We start from the raw sequence: 24,219 nt of genomic DNA, 5'->3' as shown, positions 1-24,219 counted from the left end.
CTGTGTAGGACTCTCTCGTCCTCTTTTTCTCGGGCAGGCGGTGCCTCTTCTCGTTTCTCCTCTTCCAGCCCACACGCCCTTCATTTCTCCCGGTGCTGACGGGAGGTGGCGGAGCAGCGCGGCGGGAGGCGCGGTCCTCGGCAGCCTCTCCAGCGCACGGCCTCGCTGCCCGCAGGGCGGCTGCAGCGCTCCGGTCGGGCGCCCCCCTCGGCTGTTTCCGGGGGAAGGAAAAGCGCAGCTGCCCCCTCCCCCTCTCCGCCTTCCTCCCCCTCCTCGCTTGCTCCCTCCCTCCCGGCCCCCCCTCGGCGCGAGCGGAGCGCGGAGTCACCGCGGCGCACAGACGGGCCCGGCGGCGGCACTCGCACACAATGGCGCTGAAACGCATCAACAAGGTGAGCGCGGCAGCTCCTCCTCCGCCTGCCCCCGCCACCCTCCTCCCCCCGTCGGGCTTCTTTCTTTTTTTTTTTTTTTGTTAATTTCTATTTTCCGTTTTTCCCTCTCCTTTCCCGTTCTCCGCCTGGGAGGAGAGGGGCACGGCTTCGGGGGGAGGGGGTGACCGCCGGGCGAAAGGGGGAGAGGCAGGAGGCCGGCGAAGCAAGACCGGGTAGCGGCCGGATCCTTTCGGCGAGGCCGCGGCCCGGCTGGGGCGGTGAGGCCGCTTTTTCCCGGCCTAGGCCCGGGGCCTCGGAGGTCGGCCAGGGCCACAGAGGGCGGGCGTGGGGGGAACTCGGTTGAGAGCAGGGCGCGGCTCGATTGAGGCCGGGGTGCAGGAGGCGCCGCTCCCGGGGACACTCAAATGTCAGTGCAACCTGGAGCCTCCTAGGCTCGGCGTTACCGTCTCCGCCACTGTCCCTCCGCTGTCGGCCGGCCCGGATGGTGCCGGTACGGGTGTGCCGTACCGAAACGGAAAGGGTTTCGGTCCGATCGCCGCTCTTCTTGGGGCAGGCAGTCCGCCTCTCGGGCCGGTCTCTCACCGCTGGCGTGCAACTTCTTTCCCGCATTGTAAGATGGCGGCGGGTTCGCCTAGTTGTGGCTCTTTCCGGGATCTCTCGCTTTCTGCAATAACATGACACACGCACACCACGCACGTCCGCGCTCTTGCCGGCTCCGGAGCGGCTGCCGCCGTGCTATCCTCTCCTCGGGTTCCCCCCTCCGCCACGGACCGCCTCGGCCCTCCACCCGGCCGGGAATCGCCGGCCGCCTCGCCTCGCCCCCCGTGCCGGGCGGGAGCGCGCTCCGCGCCGCCGCCTCGCCGTTGCACAATCGGAGCCGGGTGGAGTAACTTCGCGGCTAACTCGGAAAAAATGCCGAGGTGATGAAAGTTTTCTTTTTGTTGGGCTTTTGGATTGTTGGTTTTGGTTGGTTTTGGACTTGGTTGGGTTCCCCCCCCCCCCCTTTTTTTTTTCTTTTTGGGGGTAGTGGGGGTGTTTTTCTGTTTCTTGTTCTTTTTTCAAACCTCTTTCAAGGAAGAAGGCTCCTGACGTGAGGCTGCACTTGGGGCAGCTTTTAGGGTTTCTCGGCGGCAGCGCTTCGGGTTCGGGAGTCGCTGAGATGTAATTGCAAACGCCATGGAAGTGCGGTGGCGTTACTGGGAAGTCGCTGTTGGTCTGTGCTCCTTCGCGAGCTACGTGGAGCATTTACGTATTTCAAGAGCTGAGAGGAGTTTCTTGGACATCTCGTAGCCTGCCAAGATGGCAGAAAGCGTGTCCTAAAATCGGTGAACTAAACTTCCGTGCACAGAACACCTTTTAGAGGCACTGTATGAAGTTTGCCGTCTATTAGCCTTACTGTACTTTTACATCACTTTGGCAGTGCTCGTGGGCGCATTTTAGTCAAAAAGAGGTTATTTATGATTTATTAGTGAAAGGATAGCTTTGCCATCCCCGAAAATTTTAAATCTATTTTGAATTAGGGCTAGCTAAGGGAATTGTCTTTGAATTCTGGCTGTGTTCTCACAAGAATTTCAAAACAATTCCTTTTGAATCTGCCATCAGAACTTGTTCCCCTGTATTAGTGGATGATATCACTTGAGTTGAAACACAGCTAGGATACTCCCTGGTATGCTTTGTCATCAACTCATGCTTATGAAACACGCTCAGGCGCTGCAGGTAAGAATTTATTGTCAAACATGAACCGAGGCAAACCTCCACTTAGGTAGTCATCTGGTGGTCAGAACCTTAAAGCGATTCAACATGGCTCTTGAATCACTAAGTCATCTCTTCGACTTTAAGGCTTTGGCCTGTTGTGTGCGGTGTCTTGTCCTTGCAGCAGTGTGCTTACTGGTCCTTACACTCTACAGTACTGTGTAGTATGAAGCTTCTTCCTTTGCCCAGTACTAGAGTTTAGAATTGGTGGGATGCGTGGGTTAGGGTTTTTTCTTGTTTGTTTTAGTTTGGGTTTTTTGGTTGTTATGGGTTTGGCTTTTTTTATTTTCTTTTTTTTTTTTTTGGAGGTGCTATTTTTAATTGGTTTACACTGTTACAAGGTACACTTCCAAGTTCATATATGGCTTACCGTTTTGATTTTGTATTTGCCAACCTGGAAAGTGACATTTTGCTAAACTGAAACCACTGCTTGCAAGTTGCTTTCTTCCCAAGCATGGCTTCGAGTGTTTACTGAGGCCGAAATCCAAAAATAGCAGGACCAACTTTGCAACGAGACAGTTGTGAATTTAGACTTTAATCCTGTGAACCGCTAAGACAGAGACGGGATCCCCTGTCTTCTAGTCATAAGGTCACAAATCAGACCTTGAAACTCTCCATTTCCGTGTAGTATGCTGTTGGTGTTAGATCATAGCAGGCTAAAGAGAGATCAGGACCTCAGAACATTGTAATCGCACAGCTGATTTAGTCCAACTTGCGGTATTACCTGTCAGGACTAGAATTTGTTGTCTCCTGCAGCAGATGACGTCCCAGATGCATCAGTGAAGGTTTTTTCAGTCTGTTTGACTGACTCCCTCTTTATTAAATGTACATATTAGCAAACCAAAGTTTTTTTATTATACTGTGTAAATCAAGACTTTCAGTCTGTGTTAGTGTGTGTAAATTTAATTTGAAGGATGTTATACGTTCAGGATGCATCAACTCATACTTAACACATAACTGGCAAATTCTACTTTTGGCTTGCAAATGAAAGCATATGAGTATTTGTGTGTTATGTATTGGGTTATCTACTTCTGGAACACCCTTTCTAAAGCACTCTCCAGACTCAAGTAGTTGTCAGGTACATAGCCATTCCCAGAGAGTTTATACTATGCAGGAGCTTATGGTCACATCGGTGCCATCTGCTCTGAGGGCAGCGTGCATTTGATTGGCAGAACACTGCTTTTATTTGTACGGCTTGCTTTGTACAAGAGTGGCAGTTGTTTTATTATAACAAGCAACTGCTTTTGCCATGGAATAATGCGAACCTACATCTTAACTGTTTCCTGAGGGTGAAATTTTTTCCCCAACTCTTTTTTCCACCCAATTTTTAACAAATTCATGTTGATTTATGAACTTGTATGTAAATGCTTGACACATGCTTGTGGCATGTGGTATTGGTCTGAAGTGTCAAGTGGTACCTGCTAAATGAACATCCTGTAATTGCAGCATGTTGGCACTTCCACTTCAAATGATGATGATGATCTGGCAGCAGGGAAACATTTATGTAGGAGTACAGAATTGGGAATGCGTAAAATTGAGAAAACGTGAGGATGTTACATCATTGATGCACATCCATTTTATCACTGCTATACGCATCCATTAGAGTGAGGTAGTATAAAAGGCATGAGTGGTGGTTTTGATAGGCTAAAAGTAGAACTAATGCAGGAGATTAATAGAATTAATATAGGAAGTGTATGCATGAAATGTCTCATCTGAAAATCCTTAAAAAAAACTTGTGCCAATTATGCTTTATGTCCATTTGGTTAAGGCACCTGGCATCATTATGTCAGGGTATTTTAATAGAAAATCTGAGGGGAAGTTGGCATCCGGGAAGCTAAAGGCTGAAGGTGGCAAAGCCATTTATTGAAATTTTAGTTCATATTGAAGGCTTCCATTGACCATGGTGGAGTGGAGAATAATGCTTTTCGTCAAGGCTATGGCCTCCAGTGCTACTCCTACCTGTATAATTAATTGCAGCTTTAACCTCATTCCTGCAGATGCTCATAGTAAGAAGTGCTGCGAACCCTGGTGATAACCATATTTTTTTGAGATTGGATGTAATACGCAGCAATGAAGACTGCATGGAATTATTAGTTTAACCAAAGATGTAGCTTTTGTAAAGATGAGTTAATTAAAGAGTTCTAGAGTTTGCTTATTACTTTTGTTTTAAACTGCTTCTTACTTCCTTTAAACTTAGTATGAAACTAAAAAAACCCAATAAACTAGAAAAGCTGTTCAGGATTATGTTTTCTTCTCTGGATGAAACCTACAATACTTTATTTTCATAGAGTCTTGGATTTAGTTTGCTGGGCTTTACTGAAAATAGTTCAGTAATTTGAAGTTACATGATTGATCTTATACATTGAATGAATATTTGAAATTAAGACTGGAATTGTCTGCTCAGGGGCTCGAAGTTAATCTCAACTAGCTAATGAAGTACATTTCATGAGCTTAGTCAAAATGCTTTAAACCCTTGTGAATATTCTCTGTATGTATTGTATTTCCTGTTTTACTTCAGTTACTTCACCTTAATTATCCAGGGGTAGACCAAGTCTTGCCTCAAGTAGACACTGCAGTGCAGCTATGGCACTCACTGGTTAGAAGGGTCATGTAGAGCCAGAAGGCAGTGGTCGATTTTAAATATTCTGATGTCACTAATGGAGTTTGGGAAGCACTAGTATCAAAGAACTTCAGTCTTGTTTAAAAGACAGGACAAAATTATTCAGCATCAGATGAAAGCTGTCATCACTTAAATTCTGTTTAAGGTTTAGCTTATCCAAATAGTCAGAAGCGATATTTATACTATGAAATGAATATCAATAAAATAGAAATATTGCTTCTTAATTGGGTAGGTTTGATACTCATACTTAAGTGCAGCGTTTACTCTTACGGTCTTGGACGTGTTTTAAGAACTGCTTATTTTTAATGGGAGGAAAATTGATGCTTCCTTAACTAGAAAGTTTGGACTGCAATAGCTGAAGATTTCTCCTGTTAATTGGGCACTAGACTTGCGAAGTCAAGTTCCCAGTCAGCACAGATCTTTAAGTATGTGCATTGGAATGGGGAGAGAAGGGGATTCTAATCTCACTGAAGTAATTTGCAGAGCTTCAAATGTACTCATTAGATGGGTACCTCTTGCAAACCTTAATAAAAACAGAGTTCTCCAGTATGTTAAGGATTTCGGTGGGATAATATACAGGGTAAGAGGTTGTCCAGTCAACGTTTGCTTTATGATCATTCCAGCTTTTAAAGATCCGCTTTTGAAAGTAAGCTGGTGCTTTTGCTGTTATTCCCTGTGTGAGTTTCTTCTACAGAAGAGCTGATGTAGAGCTGCATAGAATGAGCTCCCTTCAACAGCCTCCCCAGTCTGTAACCAGCTCTGGAGCACTAATGCCTTTCTTTGTGCAAGCACATCAATGGAGGAGGGAGGGGGGAAGGATGTAAACAGCTGTAAGTAGCAGCTGTTGAATACAGAGCAGTAAACTGCCTCTTGCCAAAGGCATCTCTGTCCCTTGTGGAGGCCACCTCTAGCATGGCTTCATTCCTACCTGAGAGTGTTTTCTCTGTATCCATTGGGGTTGAACCAGTGAAGGAGAGAAAGGATGGAGGTTCTTCACCTTGTCTGAGATGTCAAGTGACAGCTGGTAAGAAGTAGAAAAGGGTAGAGCTTTTGTGTAATTCAGATTATGGCGGTGATACACAATCTCCAGTAAATATTTGTTGCAAATATTAAAGTTTTGCCACTTCTAACTGTCTGCCCCGTGTTTTTTGCATAGGTCCCTCCCCTGTACATCAGAGCTGGCACATGGGTGTGTGGTCTGCACTTCAGCAATAGGTCTAGTATTTCATTATATGCTGACTTTTGTTGATAGTTTAGGCTATGATGTTGTAGCTTACATTGAAAAGGCTGAGTGACAGGCATGTGTTTTCTCCTGTTACTGATATGATGAAGTAACCTGCCAGAAAAAAAAGAAATTAGTGTGAGAAACGAAAGGGGCAGTTGAGAATGTAGATATGATTGCAGTCAGCAGTGCATTTTGTATGTGCTTGCTTTTTGTGAACTTGGCTTTACCAGAGGAGTCTTTAAAACTGTGTTGCGTTGCTCATGCTGGACAGTTTTGTCCTGAATCTAAATTTAACATCTCAAACTCAAGTACAGGAGCTTTTATAAAAAAACTTTTATTTCAGTGGGCAGTTTATGGGGCAGTCATTTGAATTGAATGTGGTAGGTAGTGTTGGGGAAGCCTTGCAACAAAATTAGTTAAAATTACATTCACAAGTTCAAACTGATGTTTATGCCTTTGGCAGCCTTTCATAAAACACTTGGATGTAGATGAGATTTAATGCTGAAAAATGAGCCAAACAGCATTGCCGGATGCAGGACTGAAAGCTAAAGAGGTAGAGGGGATTCTTACGTGTTTTGTTTAGACGTTGTTCAGAGCCTTCTTACCAACAGTAAACTTTAGTATTAAAATTCTGAGTACAGGAAGCCTATGTTCTGAACCTCATCCCTTTGAGATGCGTGATATGATAGACACACTAAAGATCTCCTGCAGCTTTTTCCAGTGTAATTGTAATGGTTTTTTTTAGTCTGGTTTTAAGAAAGCAAGATGGGAGGATTGCAGACTGCTTTGCAAATGTTGGGGCCTAGTGAAAAAAGGAGAAGACAAATGTTTAATCCTTTCCACAAGCATCTGGACACCAGAGTTGCAAACTGAACTGAGCGCAGATGCTAAAGTGCTTTAGGTTTTTCCAGTGGAGGGCATGAGGATTGTGTTAGATGCTCCGTGAACTTTGAAGTAAGCTTTCTCTGTAAACTGGACTTAGGTTGGCCATCAATTCTGTAAGGTCTTTTAGGTTTCTAATAAGTGTGTGTCCTGCTCTTGTGCAATAAATGTTTCCCAACATTTGCTGGCCTATTTGAATAAAAATGCCAGATAATTCTCTAAATCAGATAAAAGGAAAAACAAATTTTGCAGTTAACCTTAGATTTAATTTCTTTTTTGAATAATGTAGAATCTCCTGAATGACAGTTTGCCAGATGAGCAGTGGCTTCCTTCCATTCCCCTAATTCAGACTGTGGTCTGTTCGCAAATACAATTTTAAACACTTTTTCCTTTATATATATTTAGCATGTGTAGATTTATTTTTTTATATTTATTACTATTTATTATATATTTATTATTATTTATATATTTATTTAGCACGTGTAGATATATTTTAGAAGTGTAGAAATCAGTATTGTCTAGATAGCCAAGGTAGAACGCAACTCTAAGAGCAGCTGCACTCCAGAAACAGGCTTTGTTTGTGTGTTTCCTTAGGGCTTTTTATGCTCTCTTGGCTCAGTGTGAGCTGGTTTTGTGTGTAACTACCTAATCCTATAGACAGGCCTTAGTTTTGTATCTCTGCCACTAGCTGTTCAAAACACAGAACCATTTTGAAGGGTAATTATGCACAATAGCATAGTATGGTGGGGTCATTGTTCAGTTGTAAGGTAAGCTGGTATAATCATCCCCATGTAGTTGTGTTCATAGACTGTACCCCTATGGTATATTGCAGTAGCGTTCACATGCATCTTTAGATTCGCATAAAACATGGACTAATAAAAGACAAGCCTGCCTTTTAGAAAGGAGAGATGATTTTCACTTATTAAAAAGGAGAGAGTTCACTAGGTTAAGTAATTAAATTTCAGGATAACATGTCAGAGTACATCTAAAAATGAATTCACCACACTGATTACAGATGTGTTATTTGTTAGAATATTTGGTAACTTTCTGTTATATGATATTCCTCTCCATATATTTTGTTGTGAACGTGGAGAGTTCTTGTATTTTTATTCAGAAAATGCAGACTTACCAAGGTTAAATTATGAAGGCTGTGTGTGATTTTTTTAAAAAAATCTTGTCCTTTATTGTCTCAGTCCCCAAAATTGTTGTTTGTGGAGGCTTGGCAAACTCTAGAAGGCCTCTGTCACATGGAGTCCAGGGCAGTGCACAGAAGTGCTACTTCTGGTTGATGTGTCAAGTGCTGGTGGCTGAGGTTCCACTGTATGTTACTGTGTCCTTGACAAACTGTGGGCAGCCTGTAGGAAGGCTATCAACATAACACTGCCAAACCCAGGCATCTAATGAGTGTTAGTTAATCTAGCATTTGTGTGAAATTGTCTGTCACAATGCCAGAATCTCATTCCGGAGTGGTAGTCATCAGGCCAGAGTGCCTTCCTTTGAATATAAACTTCTTTCCAAGTACATCACTTCACATTTGTCTATACAGAATTTACTGTTCCTTTGTTTTTCTGTTTTCCTTCTGTTTTGTTCAGCTAGGTGCATCTTGCAGTTTCTCTTGTGGCTGATCTACACTAGTTATCTTCTCTGAGGGCTGCATTGTAGTCCTGGGTCATAGAACCAAAGATGACTATGGTTCTTGCAGGGAAAATCTCCATGTGAACAGTATGCTTAGTTTCAGGGTCCAGTATTCAAAAGCTTGGAAAAGCCAGGATTAAAATACCTGGTTATTGAATGGATAGGTGGTTAAGCAGTGCTTGGCTTTTCCTTTCAATGTACTTCAGTCAGTGTGCACAACCCTTATCCTGCACTGAGCATGTGTTTTTAATAGCACTGATAATTTCAAGGAATGGTATTTGTCATAATGCCTTGGAATTGATATGTGTGAAGCAGTCAGATTTTCTTGAGTAAGACTGTTGTTGCGGGTTTTGACTACTCTGGGGAGGAACAAGCCATACCTTTGAGTTCAGAGCATAAATATAGGTGTGTAGTTGCCATCCTTTTTGTGCTGAATGTCTTTAATGGGTGACCAGGAAAGCAAAGCTGGTAACTGAGCTCCTTTTCCAGTTGGATCTGTCCAGCTACAGAGGTGAACTCTGCAAAAGGTTGGAATACAATTGAGAAACATTTCAGCTCTGGTAACTCTGAAATTTGCTGAAAACCATTACCTACATTGTACGCCTTCCAAATTTCAGAACAGAGGAGAAGAGCTGTAGACAATAGTCTCATTCACAAAGGGCTTGTGTATTCAAAGGTAGGTTCTTTGAAAAGATATCCTGTAGTCATCTGAGTAGGTATCACTGTCCAAGCACATGCAGTAGCTTACAGTTGCACAGCAGCGTGGCATTTCCTTCCTTGAGAGGCCTAAAACATGAATATTTCTAGGTTTTCTTTTAATATCCAATTATGATATTGTTGCTAGATACTGTACAAACAATATGTGGTGTGTAGCCTGTGAAGTCCAGTAGTAAAGGCTTGAGAAAGGAGAACTGTGAAAAGTAGAGCAAGCAGCATTATCAAGATAGGAACAATCACAACTGTTACATTCCTGGTCATGTTTTTGGTTTCTTAAAAACTGTCCTGTGCTTTTTGGCCCTTGCTGTTTTCTTTGACTGCCCTTCATGTGTTTTCTCTGCATGTTTGCTCTAGTGTCTTTTTGGAAATGACAGGAACACTGTCATTATGCATTGTTTTTTCCATTTAATGAATGTTGTCTAAAAGGCCAGCTTGTTTGAAACTGATAATTTTCTACTGTTTACACTTGTCTTGTGATGTGTATCATGCCATTGCTTCCTTATTTGGCTTAAAAATCCACGTTTAGTGTTCTTTCAGACTGTTATTTTCTGCTTCCAGGAGTAATTAATTTTCAGGCTGAAACGACTGTTGTAAATGCAGGTGTGTGGGATGAGGCAGTAGTTCTTTGCTGGTTGATGCTTCTTAATCTTCAAACAGGTTTAAATGGTCTTCCCCTCCCTTTATAGCTGCTTTCAATCCTTCTTTTCTAAAGCTGTTTTCATCTGTGAGCTAATGAGTGAGACTAATGCAGTGATGAATTTTTGGATGCTTAGTTGGAAATACCCTGTTTGACATATCAGACAAGGGTTCTAATAAATGTTGATTTTTTTTCTTGGCTTAAGTGTTCTTTATTTTCTTTAGTTTGAATTTATGATTTAATTGGTTTAACCTTTCCTGCCCTCCAAGGCAGAACTTAAAGCAAATCAACCCCATTTTTTCTGTTACGCTTTCCTGATTACAAACCAGCAAGCTGCAGTAAATGATTTTAACATAATTCTGTTACAAATCAATATTAAATTTAACTCTGAGTTTATGCCTGTGAAGGAAAATGAGTGATCTTCTGAAGCTGTGGTGGGAGTGATCTTCTGCCACTCTGTATTTAAGTCAGCTGCTACTAGCATTAAAAATAAGCCCAGGCTATTTCCAGCTTAAACTAGAAAAATGTAGCAGTAGTGCCACAGGGAGTATGAATGCTGACAAATGGGAAGGAAGGGAGCTGACGCAGATGCTGCTCTATTTGGTACCTTGAAAGAGGCAGTTTGGTAGGCATCAGGCCATCCTTTCTTACTGAATTTGCTGAGACCTGAAAACATCTGTGAGAAAAGCAACTAGTTCCTGTAAACATTTTCCTTCACTGTCTTGCTCATGCATATTTGGGTGAGGTATCCTTTGTAATTTTTTAAATCTTTTTCCTCCTTTAAATGACTTCCGTAATCTTCTAAATAGCTGCTAGAAAGGAGTTGTTAAAGAGTTTTTAGCAGCTTTCCTGTAAAAAAAAATTAGACACTGTTGCAGTTTATAATATAATAGTATTTTATTCCTGCATTCACACTCACAGGTCAGTGTTTTGGATCATCGTAGAATGGTTAGGGTTGGAAATGACCCAAAGATTTAGTTCCAACCCCCCTGCCATGGGCAGACGCCTCACACTAGACCATGTTGCCAAAGGCTCTGTCCAACGTGGCCTTGGCTGACAGGGGTGGAGTGTTTACACCACTTCTTTGGGCAGCTGGTTCCAGTGCCTCACCACCCTCGCTTGAAGCATAAGCAGTATTTTCTGTTAGTTACTATATTTATGAAAAACAAGCAGATTAGGTAGCTTCTATAAACATTTTTTTTCTTGAAAATACTGGTTTAAGGTTTTTTGTTAGCTTTTTGATGAATCTATAGAGAAAGAGGAGAAGATTAGGAATGGGACTGTTACACTAATAAAACTGCATCTTTCTGCTACAGACGTTGTGAAACTGGCAGAAGACCCTGGTGCTGAATTTGTGTTAAAGCAGGTCTGTTTGCTGCAGTGGCGGGTACTGTTGCTGTATTTCCAAATTGTTGGAAAATCATCTCTGTTTTCCAAAACTGTTGCAAAATTGTATGTGTATTGCTTCCTATACATGCTGCATTGCCATTGTCCTTTAACAGTAGCGTTGATGCTTACTCCTTAAAGAGTGTTTAAATCTGTAACAGCTGAGTGACTAATCATCCTTGTGGAGAGGTAGGAACTGTCACAACTTTATATTTGGAAACTGGGACACAGAAATGGTGATCTGCTGGAGCTATACCGGAAACCTCTGGCAGTGCCAGAGACTACTAGTCACAGTTGTAATTCAAGACTAATCCTTTCCGATAGGCATATAACACATCACTCTGAACCAAATTTGGCTTTCTGTTTCTATGCAAAGTTGTTGGAATTTGCTGCTTGGGAATTTATTTTTTTTCCTTAGGCCACCTGTAAAGTGAAAAACTGTAGGAGCTGACCCCAAGGAAGTATGGGTTCTGCTTTGATGGGGTTTTAAGACAGCTTGGGATGCAACTTGATGTACCTCTTGGTAAAGGAAGGCACTACTGAAACTGAATATAAACAAAAAAAAAAAAGTAATATAGAAGTAAAACAAAAAATGAGTATTTCAGTAGAAGGAGTATTAGAAGCATAAAGCCCTTATATATTAAAACTTTACAGAATACTTAAATTCTACAATTCTAGTTAACCTCTGTAAAATGAAACTGAGCAGGGGTTTTACCTTCTTGGTGAGAAATAGGGGAAAGCAGGGGAACAATTGAGCTGGTTTCTTAAAAATTGCTGTCATTAATTGACTCATGGAAATGGTGACGCTTCGCTTTGATGTCAGGAGTTTTTCAGATAAAATATTTCCCCGTTGCAGAGTAGCTGCTCTTGATGGCTGAGCTGAGAAGGCAGGAGGGGTGCTGTGTGTTTCTGCTGCTGAGTCGGAGGCTTTAAAAAATAACAATTAAAAAAAGAAAAAAGAGCTCCTCCCTTTCCTTGAATGAAATGCTTCAACTGTGCTCCAAATATCACAGCCCATGTGCCTCTGCTTGTTTAGGTGACAGTTATTCCAGTTTGCCTGTTGGATTCGGCACGGTTGTAGCTTTTAGAAGAAGGCTAACTTTTTAAGAGAACTTTTTGCTCCGTTGTTTGAAAAACCTCCCTCCTTTTATGTAGCTGTGAAGTGTCACAGGCTTACCAGGGAGGTGAAATAGGCCTGGTGTTCCTGTAAGCAGGCGGAAGTTGCCAGCGTTTGTTTCACATTTGCGTGAGTTCTTCCACAGCACTTCACGCTGTGCTGAATCAAATAGCTTTACTCCAGATGTTATTCTTCTGGCCGCAGTACCTAAGAGAAGCTTTATTTTTTTTTTACTTGGTGGGTAAATTGCTTGCTCTTTAGTTGAAATGCGAAGTGGTGTATTATGTTCCTAACCTTATCCGTGTTTGAACTGCTTGGAACTATATCAAATTAGGGCTCTTTGGGTTTTTTACAGAAGTGTTTTGGGCCAGACAGCACTTCAGTCCTTTAGCTTACGAAAATCACTGCTTCTTTGTTCTCTAGAGCAGTTCAAGTGGTTAAAAGGGGTAATTCTGGTCATGTATTTTGAAATGACTAGAGACCGGAATGTTAAAACTCCCGGTTTCAGTTTGTAAATTATTCTTCATTTACTGAAGCAGGGGTTTGCACATATTTTTCACCAGAACTTATTAAATTTAATGTTAGTTTTACATTTGCAGTCCTACTTATGTTTACTTTTTCCAGTTGAATTTACTTTATCTAGTTGGATTAGAGAGGCACTCTTAATTTTCCTCCTGAGTTAACATACTTTATCAAGTACCTATTTCTTGTTTCTTTGAAGACAGTAGTACCTTTTGAAAAGCTCTCTAGTCTAATGCACATACCTCTAGCAGTCTGCTTTATGCCAGTCTTTTCTTGTCTTAATGCTACTAGTTTTTGTAATTTTCATAAAATGTATGAAGAGCTTTTTTATGGTTCTTAGTTCCTGTGATCGTTCTTAAAAACCAGGATCTGTTCTTCTTGCCTGATTAAATCAAATAATTCAGGTACATTAAAATAGTAATGTTTGTGTCTTTGCTTACTCTATTGCTACAGTTTATTTTAAGGGACAAAATACTTTTGTTTCACTCTTAGTTTTTGGAAATGATTGCTCATTCTTAGAACTGGATAATATATTTAGTTGAAAAATAAGCCTGATTAACAAAACTTTCTGCATTTCTTAAATGGGAGGGAACCAAAGCACACACACACCCATATCCCCCCCCAAAATATTAAAGGAGCTTTCTATATGAAGGTTATTTTACATTCATTGTTTGCCTTTGCATGGATAATATAAATTGACATAGTAATCCCTTCCAGAGGGTGCTGAATAACATATGGACCTTGTAAGTGATATTTTATGGCAGAAATAAGTCTGTCACGGGGATCCTCTGTAATAACTGTGGAGTGTAGAGAAATGTACTGTAAATGGATTTACTGTGTTCATCTGGAAAGCGCTGTTGCCCACGCTTCCAAATAAAAGCAGCAGTGAAATGAACTGTAATATTAACTTCATTCTGCCATTGCTTATCAAAACTGATAAAATTCCATTTTACATGACAGTCTGGTTACTACATAACCAGTGCAAAACTGAAATCTGTTTTTTTATATTTGGGAGTGGGGTTTCTTTGAGCATATGGATGTCTGCATGTTATTCTCTGTGTTTGTGGCAGTTGTTGTCTTACAAAGAGCGAGGTATCTTGTGTCACAGAGAACTTAATTTTATTAATATTTTTTCCCCTCATTTTATGTTTGTTTACACATACTAGATTTTTAGCAAGTGCAGAATTTGTGAAACTTAAAGGATGTATGTTAGGATATTCCTAGGCAAAACAGCTGTCTGCTCCGAATGTGTGCGTGTTTCCAGCATAATAGATATGTCTGGGTTTCTTAAATGTCTGACAAAGTAATGGAAAGTTCTTGTTTAATTACTTGTGTAGACTTGTAGCAAAATAACCTGTATGCAGCTTAATATACGGGAGAGGGGCTGAAGGTTTTCCATTTTTTCTCATGACTTCTAGATGCCTTGACAAGTGCAGATTTATAGAAGCTCCTGAAGCCATTTTTAGATTCAGAAGAGAGCAGGGGAGAGGGAAGATACCTGTTACATACTTCCAACTGAAAGTATAAATTTAATTTAAAAAGACACTGTCCAAACAAATAACTTGTAGAGCATTTAAAGGAATTAATGCTGACCTGCTTTGATTCATACCAGTAATCTCGATACTACACAAGGAATTTTCCATCTGAAGTTTCTGGTGCCCTCTGTAATGGGGAGGGAATTGTTTCTGCAGCTCAGTTACTCAGAATTGTATAGGCATTGTTGTCTTAAATGTGTAGTTTAAAATAAAAAATACAGGTATTTTGCCTGATTCCAACACTTGTCATCCTTTTTCATTTTCCTGTCTGCTTAACTCTATGCAAGATACATCCCTGCTGGAGGTAGTGGGGAAAATGAAACTGAGTTTGTGTTGTGTGGTTTGGTTTTTTTTTTTCTTTTTGTTCCAAGTTTTAATATCAGATATTACATACACAGTGCTTTGTTTCATGAAGACTCATCAACAGCTTTCTCTCTTCCCACCTCTCTAGCTAAGACTGAATCCTTGAAAATCTTTTATCAGAAAGTGGTTAGCCTTTGCCCCCTTCAGGTTCTGTGCCCTGTCTGCTCTCCTTCTGTCCCTTCCTCAGCAGGAGTGTCTTCATGGTAGTGATATTTATTTGGAAAAGCATAGTCATGGTAGCTGTTTGCCTTCATAGCTGGTTTTGGTGGTGATTGTCATTTACAAAGACAAGTTTGATACTGACCTAGTGGTTCTAATAGCTATTACCGTTCATTCTTCTGTGCTTGCATATGGAAAAACTGTTAAGGGTTTTTGCCTGATACGAAGTACAAATGACAGTTCATTAGCATTTCTTCTCTGAATGGTGTTTATTCTTTTTTTTTTCTAAAGGAACTTAGTGACTTAGCCCGAGATCCTCCAGCGCAGTGTTCAGCAGGTCCTGTTGGAGATGACAGTAAGTAACCCTAAGTTCTGTGTTTTGCTGTGCTAACTCAAAACATATCATGCATAGATAATAATGCGGAGTTTTTCTTTTGTAGTGTTTCATTGGCAAGCCACAATTATGGGACCTGTAAGTATTCTAATTCTTGTGACGTGATACTAAACGAGAGTTCTTGTTCAGGAGGAAACTGGGGGGTTTTGTTTTCCTTTTAGTTCTAGAGGTATTCCTTACAAGAAATGAAGGGGGGGATCAGTCTGATGATACTTACTGCTGGAATGTTTTATGAGGACATTTCTTTCAGCTGAAATGATCTCTGAAGCAATGTTAGGCATTATCAATATCTAGGAACTTTGTTGGCATTTAAATTTTTCTAAAATTTGAATCTAGCATGGACTTTGTACTAGAGCTGGTCCTAGTGTCAGGAATTAGTTGGGATGCCTTTGTTTGGATCTTAGAACGGGGAATTCTACTTGATCTGGTGTTGTGCACTGAGATCTTGAATGCTTTTAGGACTAGAAGGGGAGAAGTCACTGAAATGTGATCCGGCTATTACTGGAGGATAAAAGTCTCTCTTAAATGTTCAACAAGCATCTGAAACCTGAATGTGACCTTTTTCTTGCTAGAATAAAGCAAGCAAATGTTTTTCTTACTGAAACCTTAACTTGCAAACACTTGACATCTGGAGTTCTCAGGGCTGGTTGTCTGTATTTAGGAAACAAAACCTTCTGTAATTTGAGAAGGCAAGTACTGAATGCCAGTAGACCTGCAGCTATAATATGGTGCTTCTGGTGAGGCCACAAAGTAGGAATTAAATATTAGTGATGCTGAACTGCCTGACTTTAGTTACAAATGTGGTTTTAGGAAGTGGCTATGGAAAATGTGCTTATTAGAGGTTCACCTGACTGGAAAAGCGGCTTTCCATTCCAAAGTCCCTGGTCCTCATTGATTGCAGCTAGGTGCCTCAAAATGCTGAAGTTGTTTAATAGCTATATTCATGCTTAAATAGCAAGGAATGTTCTGCACTATACTGAGTATGATTTTATGTGGCTGGTGTCTGTGTGGACATAAGGTATTAAACATCAGTTGAATTTAAACTGGGATTATTATGTTTAGCTTCTCCTTCTGGTTTTAATAACATGCAGCTCCTTTTTACCCATGTGCTTTTTGTGCTGCCAAAAGGTCTGTGTTCCTGTTTCAAGGTTGGGCAGTATCCTGACAGAAGTGTGGTGTTAGTAGTTCTAGTGCTCCTGTGGTGTGGCAGTCATCTGCAATAGGGTATTACAAAAGCTGTGATTTCCTTAAATGCAGGAGAGCTTCCGTTGCCTTAACACATTCTGAGAGGGGTTTGTGTAATTGCTAAAAATGTATTCCTGGAAAATGCCGAGTAAAAGGGTTGCTTTCTGGTTCCTTAAGGCCTCGCATAGTATCTGTTGACCCAGTACAAGAGTTTGCATCTTGAGTGCTAGGTTTTCAGCAGAGATGAGATAGGGTATATGTGTTTTCAGGTTTGAGTACCTTGTCTTGTGTCACAGAATTTCATTTTCTGGTATTTAACTAAGATGTGGTTATTTTCTTACACTGGTGAAATGTTCTTGCAATTAATATGAAAATTCAGTTTGCAAATAATTCACAAGTGTAGTCTGTATATCTCATTTATGTTCCCCAGTCCTGAATCTAGAATTAAAAGCCTTATAGTCTTCAGGTTAAGCAATGGAATAGAATAGTTAACTCTATATTTCAGAAATTTAGTTACAGTTTCAAGTAAAATTTCTTGCATATTTCTTCTTGTAACTAGTAACTTGCACAATTCCTATTTAGCCACTCCATTTATTCTCTGTTCATTTTCAACTTTTTTACTTCCACATGTTGCTTTACTTCTAATAGTTAACGCCTGAATGGATTACCCCATGATTGTTTCCTTGGAGCAGGGAGTAAGCACTCAGACAGACTTGATTACGGTGAATTTCTGAATGCAGAAAGAGAGGAAGAATTTACTTTAATCTTGATAATCTTTTTTTTTTTTTAATGGTCCTGGAAGGGTAGCTTTTTTCTTATGTTTTGGGTTTATTTTTTTGTTTTGCAAGGAGCAGAGTTAGCTGTGTATTCATTCATAGGTTTTCTGCAGGACTGAGCACTGCCTGAGCCAAGGACAAAACTTAGGAGGGAATAGGAGGCCTTTAGAGCTGTCCATGGCCACTGAAAACTGGATGGCCACAACATGTATCTCTTTTCTATGGATTAGCTCAGAGAAGTCCATATGAAAAGTGACCTGTATGTGTTCTGTATCATTTACCTTAGGAAGCAGTAATTGAATTTTAATTGTCTCTCTTGGTAGGTAAGAGACAGAGGTCAGTTTTTTAAATAAATTTCCTGTTCTTTATTTATAAATAACATCTTGAGTGATATTTAGTTGTAAAGATGGTAATAGAATTATTTGTTTGCTTTGACAGAATGACAGTCCATATCAGGGTGGTGTATTCTTCTTGACAATTCACTTTCCTACAGACTACCCTTTCAAACCACCTAAGGTAAGTATTGCTTTCTCAGTTGTGAAGTTAGCATTCTTTAAAGAACCAAGTACAGGACAGAAATTGTCACATCTCTGCTGCAGTATTGTCCAGTTCTCACTTCTTTTCATGCATTCCTACAGTATATTAGATGACTAGGTCCCTCTCTGACTACCACAAGAACGGGCATGTATTTAAGAGCAAATTTTTATGTGTGAATTTTGAATGTCTTGGAATGATGTTTGGTTTTATGTCTGTGGGGTTTTTTTCTTATTTGGTACAAAACTCATTAGCATTATATTACTGTAATAGAATTATTGATGAAGGAACTGTCAAGTATTACAGTGTAGCTGTTTGGGTTGGTCTATAGGAATGTGACACTATGGATAGGGATGCACGTGCTGAGTGCCTAAAGTCAGTGAAGATGGTATTTGTTAGAATTTGGCAGTAATTGTGAAATATACTTAAATTTATTAAACATTAGCACTGTCTTCTAATTTTCAGTCAATGTGAAAGTGCACACTTGGAGCAGCTGCAGTGTTTGAAGTTCTTTAGCTCTGTGATAGTAGTGTTACTGTGGTTCAGACACTTCTGTTGAGTTGTCTTCATCATGATGCAGGCACCTGTGATTCAAACAGAGAAAGGGCGAGTATGAGGCTGTGTTTTAAATAGTGCCTGGTGACTGGAACTAGTGAGAGGTTGTGGCTTGGGTGCATTTCAGTGAATTTGGTGCAGTTTAACTGCTTAATCCTTTTGTTTTAGAGTAAATGAAGTTGACTAATGACTAATGGCTTGACTGAGAAGAAAGGGGAATGTCATTGTCATCATAGACCAAAACACACTCTTCTTTCTTTTTTATCTTTTTTGTTGCAGGTTGCATTTACGACAAGAATCTATCATCCAAATATTAACAGTAATGGCAGCATTTGTCTTGATATTCTAAGATCACAGTGGTCTCCTGCTTTAACTATTTCTAAAGGTAACTTTCATGAAGGAGAAATGTTTCCATCTTGTGTTGAATATTGTGCTTTTAGCTTTGATAGAGTTCTTACCCATCTCTTGATTTCCCTTACTTGTTCTAGACTGTTTTGCCAATTTGCTATCTTAATGTGTTTTTCATGCCTGCTGCGTGGCTGTTGAAGGCCTTGTCTGGCCACTTCCTTGCTTCAGTATTCTTAGCAGAGCTTACTGGCTTAGTCCCAGAGGAATCTGTCAGTGTTAGGATAGAAACAGGCTTGTGGTGGTATATTTGAGTTAAGGCTGGGAAACTGTTTGCATCTATCCATGTAGATGCACACTTGCATATTAATTTAAAGGCATTTTAGTAATGAAATCTGCATGGTTTTTTGGCTGAGTCAGTCTAGAATTACATGCAGGGTTATATTGGAATATCTTTGTGGTAGAATGAGTGAAGAATCTGTTACTGATACACATTCCTTTCTGCCATTGCGCACTGTGGCATTGTATTACATCATGAACTAAGCTTACTGATTCTACTTCAGGATAAATTGATGTGCTACAATAGAAGCTTTGTAGTTTTTGTCATTTTACTGTAGTAAATAACAGTTAATATTCAGATATTTTGACTATGATCAAATTTTGGTTTGCCTCAAAGCCACTGGTCACTGTGGCTTCAAAAGATCTATCAAAGTGCTCCTTTGTCTATAGAACTTGTAATTCCTGTCTGTCCAAGGAATCGGTTTACTTTTTGAATGTGGATTCCGTATGTTTTAATGCAGTCACTATTGTTTTTCTTTCAAAGCTGCTGTGAGGGCAGAGGATAAAGTCATCTCCTTTACTTTACAACGTACGTGTAGTTTTATCAGTGCAGACCAGAGTATTGCTACCTTACATAAACCAGGGAAAGAATTCAGTCTGATTTGAAAATAATAATTTTTAAAAGTTCTGGGTTTAGTGACTAAAAGCATGGAATGTGCTGGTCATCAGGATACATAATAACATGATTTTGTTGGCCGCTACGTTGCATCATAGTGCTGGTCTTGTGTGCTTACTGACTGCTCTTAAGTATTGGGAAATAGGAAACAAATAGTTCTTACGAACTTTGTCATTCTGGGCTTTTTATTTAGAGTGGATTACAAATTTTGGCCTTGTATCAGGAAAAGGCTGTTTCGGTTCTATCCTGTGCTGACAGTATGTTAATGCAAAGATCTGTGCTCCATGGTTTCTGAGATTGTTACTCCTGGTTTGCTCCTGAGAATTCAGTTCTTTCTTTATTTTTTTGTTACAGTTCTCTTATCCATTTGTTCACTGTTATGTGATCCAAATCCAGATGACCCACTAGTGCCAGAGATTGCACGTATCTATAAAACAGACAGAGACAAGTAAGTACAGAGGCACAGAGTTGTGTAAGACTTTGAAAGAGTGCATTGTCACGCAGCTATTGTTGAGTGAGCCTTTTGTGAAAATCTGGGATGGAGAGAACTTGTGTGTCGAAGGAGTACCTATTCTTGGTAGTGCATAATTTAAAAACAACGGGGATTAGTATCTTTGAAGTTGTGGGTTTTCTCACGTGTGGCAGTATGTCAAAGCATATTATTGCCCAGGTTTTTTTATTACCATGTATAAATAGACTATAGTCAAATCTTCATATTGAGGAAAAGCTAGCTTTGTTATTCTGTTACTTTCTTTTGGTAGCAGCTTGCTGCCTCATTGTGGTGCTCCCCTTGGAAAAAGGCTGCATAACTTTTCGTGTCTGTGTTAAAACAACTTTTTTTTTTTTCCTTTATGTGGTTTTAACAGTTTTCACAGATAGACTTATATGAAGTAGATTGTTTTTTATATAAAATATTAATGCTAAATATACTTGTCCAATTAGGTACAATAGGTTAGCAAGAGAGTGGACAGAGAAATACGCTATGCTGTAGGGTAAGAATATGTGCACATTATGGTGCATTTAACAAAATGGAAACTTGTCAGCACTTGGGTGCTGCATGCTCTAAGGCACTGGATTAACTAACAGATAATTGATGCACCAGTTATATTGAACTTGTATATTTAACAGCTTGATCTGTGGTTAGTGTGAAATGTATTGGCTAGTCACTATTTCTCACAGATACTGCTCTTGCATGGCCAAAAAGAAAAAAAAAGATAGTATGAAATAATTACCAAGTTTTGAGACAGCTTGTCAATTTGTTCTGATAAGTATTTGCCCAGATTTTGTCAGAATGTCATTAAAAGTGATGCCCTGTAGCAGGACCACTTGCATAGACATGAGTGAATTTAGACAATCTAAACTTTAACTTTTTATTCTTCAGCAGCATCTGTCTTCCACATACAAACTAGGAAAACGTATGGGGATTATGTTCTGCTTGTATAGTTGAAAATTAACTTCTTACTGACAAGCATGGAGTTAAGTATAAACTAATTGTGAGCTCAATTCCTCTGGAAGTAGTGTAGTTAAATATTCTTTTAATGTCCTTTTTAAAATTGCTTGAGCAATATACTCATGTGGAAAGAGAAATATTAAGTGTGAAGAAATGCGTAGTGTTGTTGCTCTCTAAAATGGGAAATTTGACATTCTGTATCCAGTGACATTATTAACCAAGTAATCTTTACTTATGGCATGTGATACTCTGTAAGGTTTACCTAAGGAGAATATTTAAACAAAATGCTCTCCTTGCCTCTCCCACCCCAGGTAGTCTCTTCCTTCCCCTTCAGTAGTTTTTCACAACAGATTTCTAGCAGATGGGCTTGTCTTGAATTTAGCATTTCATGTAGATGAGAGGATATCCTAGTTACTTCAGGGAGGGTTTTTCCATTTTTTCAGTTCCAAGTATATCTTAGTGTAGAAAGAAGCTTCTCTTAGTGTGAAGGGAATGGGGAGATGGGTATTAAGTGATGTAATCATGGACTGTTCAGGAAATTCATTTTCATGCTGACACCTGTTCCTGTTTTTGTTCGCAGGTACAACAGAATATCTCGGGAATGGACTCAGAAGTATGCCATGTGATGCTACCTTAAAGTCAGAATAACCTACATTATAGCTGGAATAAACTTTAAATTACTGTTCCTTTTTTGATTTTCTTATCCGGCTGCTCCCCTATCAGACCTCATCTTTTTTATTTTTTTGTTTACCTCCTTCCATTCATGCACATGCTCATCTGAGAAGACTTTAGTTCTTCCAGCTTTGGACAATAACTGCTTTTAGAATCTGTAAAGTAGTTACACAAGAACAGTTGCCCAAGATTCAGAATTTTTTTTAATGGAGCATGTGTATTATGTGGCCAATGTCTTCATTCTAACTTGGTTATGAGGTTAAAAACAAACATTCCTCACTGCTCTAACAGATACTGAAGATATCACCTGCAGGGGGGAGGGGAGATGGATGTTCATTTTTCTCTCATCACAGAAGTAACATTGCTGTAGCAACATCCATCTTGTTCCAAACCTTCCAGTGTTAGAGAACTGAGGTTTTATTATATACTTTTGCTCATAACTGATGTGTCTGGAGAATTGGTATTGAATCTATAGCATCAGCAGAACAGAAAATGTGATGTATCTTATGCATGTCAATAAAGGAATGACCAGTTCTTGTTTTACAGAGAATGGAAATTGGAAGTCAAACATCCCTTGTATTCCAAAAATAGGGTCTAAGAACATTTTTGTAATTCATTTAAATTTTGTTAGGAGGCTTGGAGCTATTAGTTAATCTGTCTTCCAGAACACTGTTTAATATAAGCACTGAATAAATGATGCAAGTTGTCAATGGATGAGCGATCAACTAATAGCTCTACTAGTAATTGATTTATTTTCTTCAATAAAGTTGCATAAACCAATGAGTTAGCTGCCTGGATTAATCAATATGGGAAACAAAATCTTTTGTAAAAGCAAAGCTGGTTTTTGTATATACTGTTGGGATTTGCCTCATTGTTTAACATCAAATAATGATGTAAAGTTCAATAGAGTAAATCTTTTGCCATTTTCAGTTACAGTGCTCAGTCTGTTGCAGGTTGACACATTGTTCAGCCTGATGTATGCAGAATTAATAAGCTAACATAGTAGTGTAGCCTTAGTAGTGTGCTACACTTGGTGCTGGGAGCCCAGCGTTCAAGGATGGACTTGGGACCCAGCAGATCAGAAGTGGTGTATTGTGGAGATGCTTCCTGATGCACCTGTGTTTGCTGACTGAGAACCTTTTTCTTCACATTGTACACTTGACAGCTGAAAGATCTTAATGTGGGAGTAATGATGAGGCAAAAAAATATAAAATAAAGTACTGTTTTGATGTGGGAATTGTCATGAGGCTGTGTTGAAGTGACTTTACTATGTGGGATGTTCGTTACCATTGAAAAGGACTTGTTCAGCCATGCTGCCATTTACATTGATGACTATTTTAATGCAACAGACACTTTCTTCATGTCAGGTGACTAAACGTGAATAAAGACTCATTGCTGTTGGATTTTTGTTCTACAAGAAACATTGTCTTGTGCCATTAGTTTATCTTTGCAGCAACAAGGGCATTATTAAACATCTGGCTCTCCTCTTTCCTGCCCTCTTTCTTCATATTTTCCCTTGTTTGGTTATTTTTTGTCTCCATTCTTAAGATCCATAGCTTCATTTTCTCTAGTCCTGTACTATCACTTTATTGTGCATCTGTGACTTCGCACTGGCACCACTTTTGCACTGCTTATAGTTATGTACATTCTGATTCCTTGTCCCCACATGGATGTGGAAAGCTAGATGTAAAATAAAATGTTAAACCTTAATTTTTATAAAAATTTCAACATGTAGTTTGGACATGGTTTGTTCTGGTTCTAAACTATGAAAGTGAACTTTAAAGTCTAGTTGGCTTGAAATTTAGAGACCTGGGCTCTCTTTTAACAGTGCATGCCTCACTGAAATGACATTCTGAAATTTGTTGGTGAAGTTGCAGTCCATGCAGTATTTCTGCTTTGCTAACCAAAGATTTTTTGCTTACACCAGTAGCATTACAACTGAGGTAAAAGTTTATATTTCTAAGCTTGCAAGCGTGTTGCTGTCTCCTGTTTTGGCAGTTATGTCCATTTGATGCTTATTTGTCTTGGTGTCATAGCCCCTGAAATCACTTATGTGATCAATTAGAAAAATGTTTTGTGAGATATAAGGCACCAGGCTTTATAAAACTCAAGGAAGTGTGGATGAGCCAGGATCAGGGAAGGAGGAGATACTAGGATGTTACATGAAAGTTGGAAACCTTGTTTGGACCACTGTGTTCTCTTCTGCATCCGTAGTGGTCCTTCTGTGATAATTTTCTGTAATTTAGGAGGTATGTATTTTGATGAAAGTATAGTGGGTGAAATTGTAGATGATATGCATTGCCAGAGGTCAAACTGAGATTGAAGATCTTTGTGAAGTAAGAAATGGCAGGTGTTTTGTCCTTGAAGTAGTCTCAATAGTGTCTTTTGCAGGCTTCCTGTGGAGGTTATAT

The 24,219-nt window shown here is 39.7% G+C and overlaps 1 protein-coding gene across 4 annotated transcripts; it reads left to right on the top strand.

The window, feature by feature from the left end:
- The first annotated feature begins 89 nt into the window (after positions 1–89).
- Positions 90–23,229, top strand: UBE2D3 (ubiquitin conjugating enzyme E2 D3). Of its 4 annotated transcripts, none has more exons than XM_057417920.1 (8): positions 90–392; positions 15,234–15,297; positions 15,383–15,414; positions 17,736–17,813; positions 18,666–18,771; positions 20,041–20,134; positions 20,629–20,678; positions 21,717–23,229. In XM_057417920.1, the coding sequence occupies exons 1-7, from the start codon at positions 369–371 to the stop codon at positions 20,675–20,677; spliced, it is 447 nt and encodes a 148-aa protein (XP_057273903.1). In that variant the 5' UTR covers positions 90–368; the 3' UTR covers position 20,678; positions 21,717–23,229. The 4 variants fall into 4 exon arrangements, with proteins under 4 accessions (XP_057273903.1, XP_057273906.1, XP_057273904.1 ...); XM_057417923.1 differs by having other exon boundaries at positions 189–392; positions 15,369–15,414; XM_057417922.1 differs by lacking the exon at positions 90–392 and adding an exon at positions 1,289–1,312.
- The last annotated feature ends 990 nt before the right edge of the window (positions 23,230–24,219 follow it).

Source organism: Pezoporus wallicus, unplaced genomic scaffold (genome assembly GCF_028554395.1).
Source record: "Pezoporus wallicus isolate ANWC-B61680 ecotype Strahan unplaced genomic scaffold, APGP_CSIRO_Pwel_v1 contig_6999, whole genome shotgun sequence".
Taxonomy (NCBI): Eukaryota; Metazoa; Chordata; class Aves; order Psittaciformes; family Psittacidae; genus Pezoporus; species Pezoporus wallicus.
The sequence above is the reverse complement of the archived record's forward strand: the minus strand, read 5'-3'. Positions and strand labels throughout refer to the sequence as shown.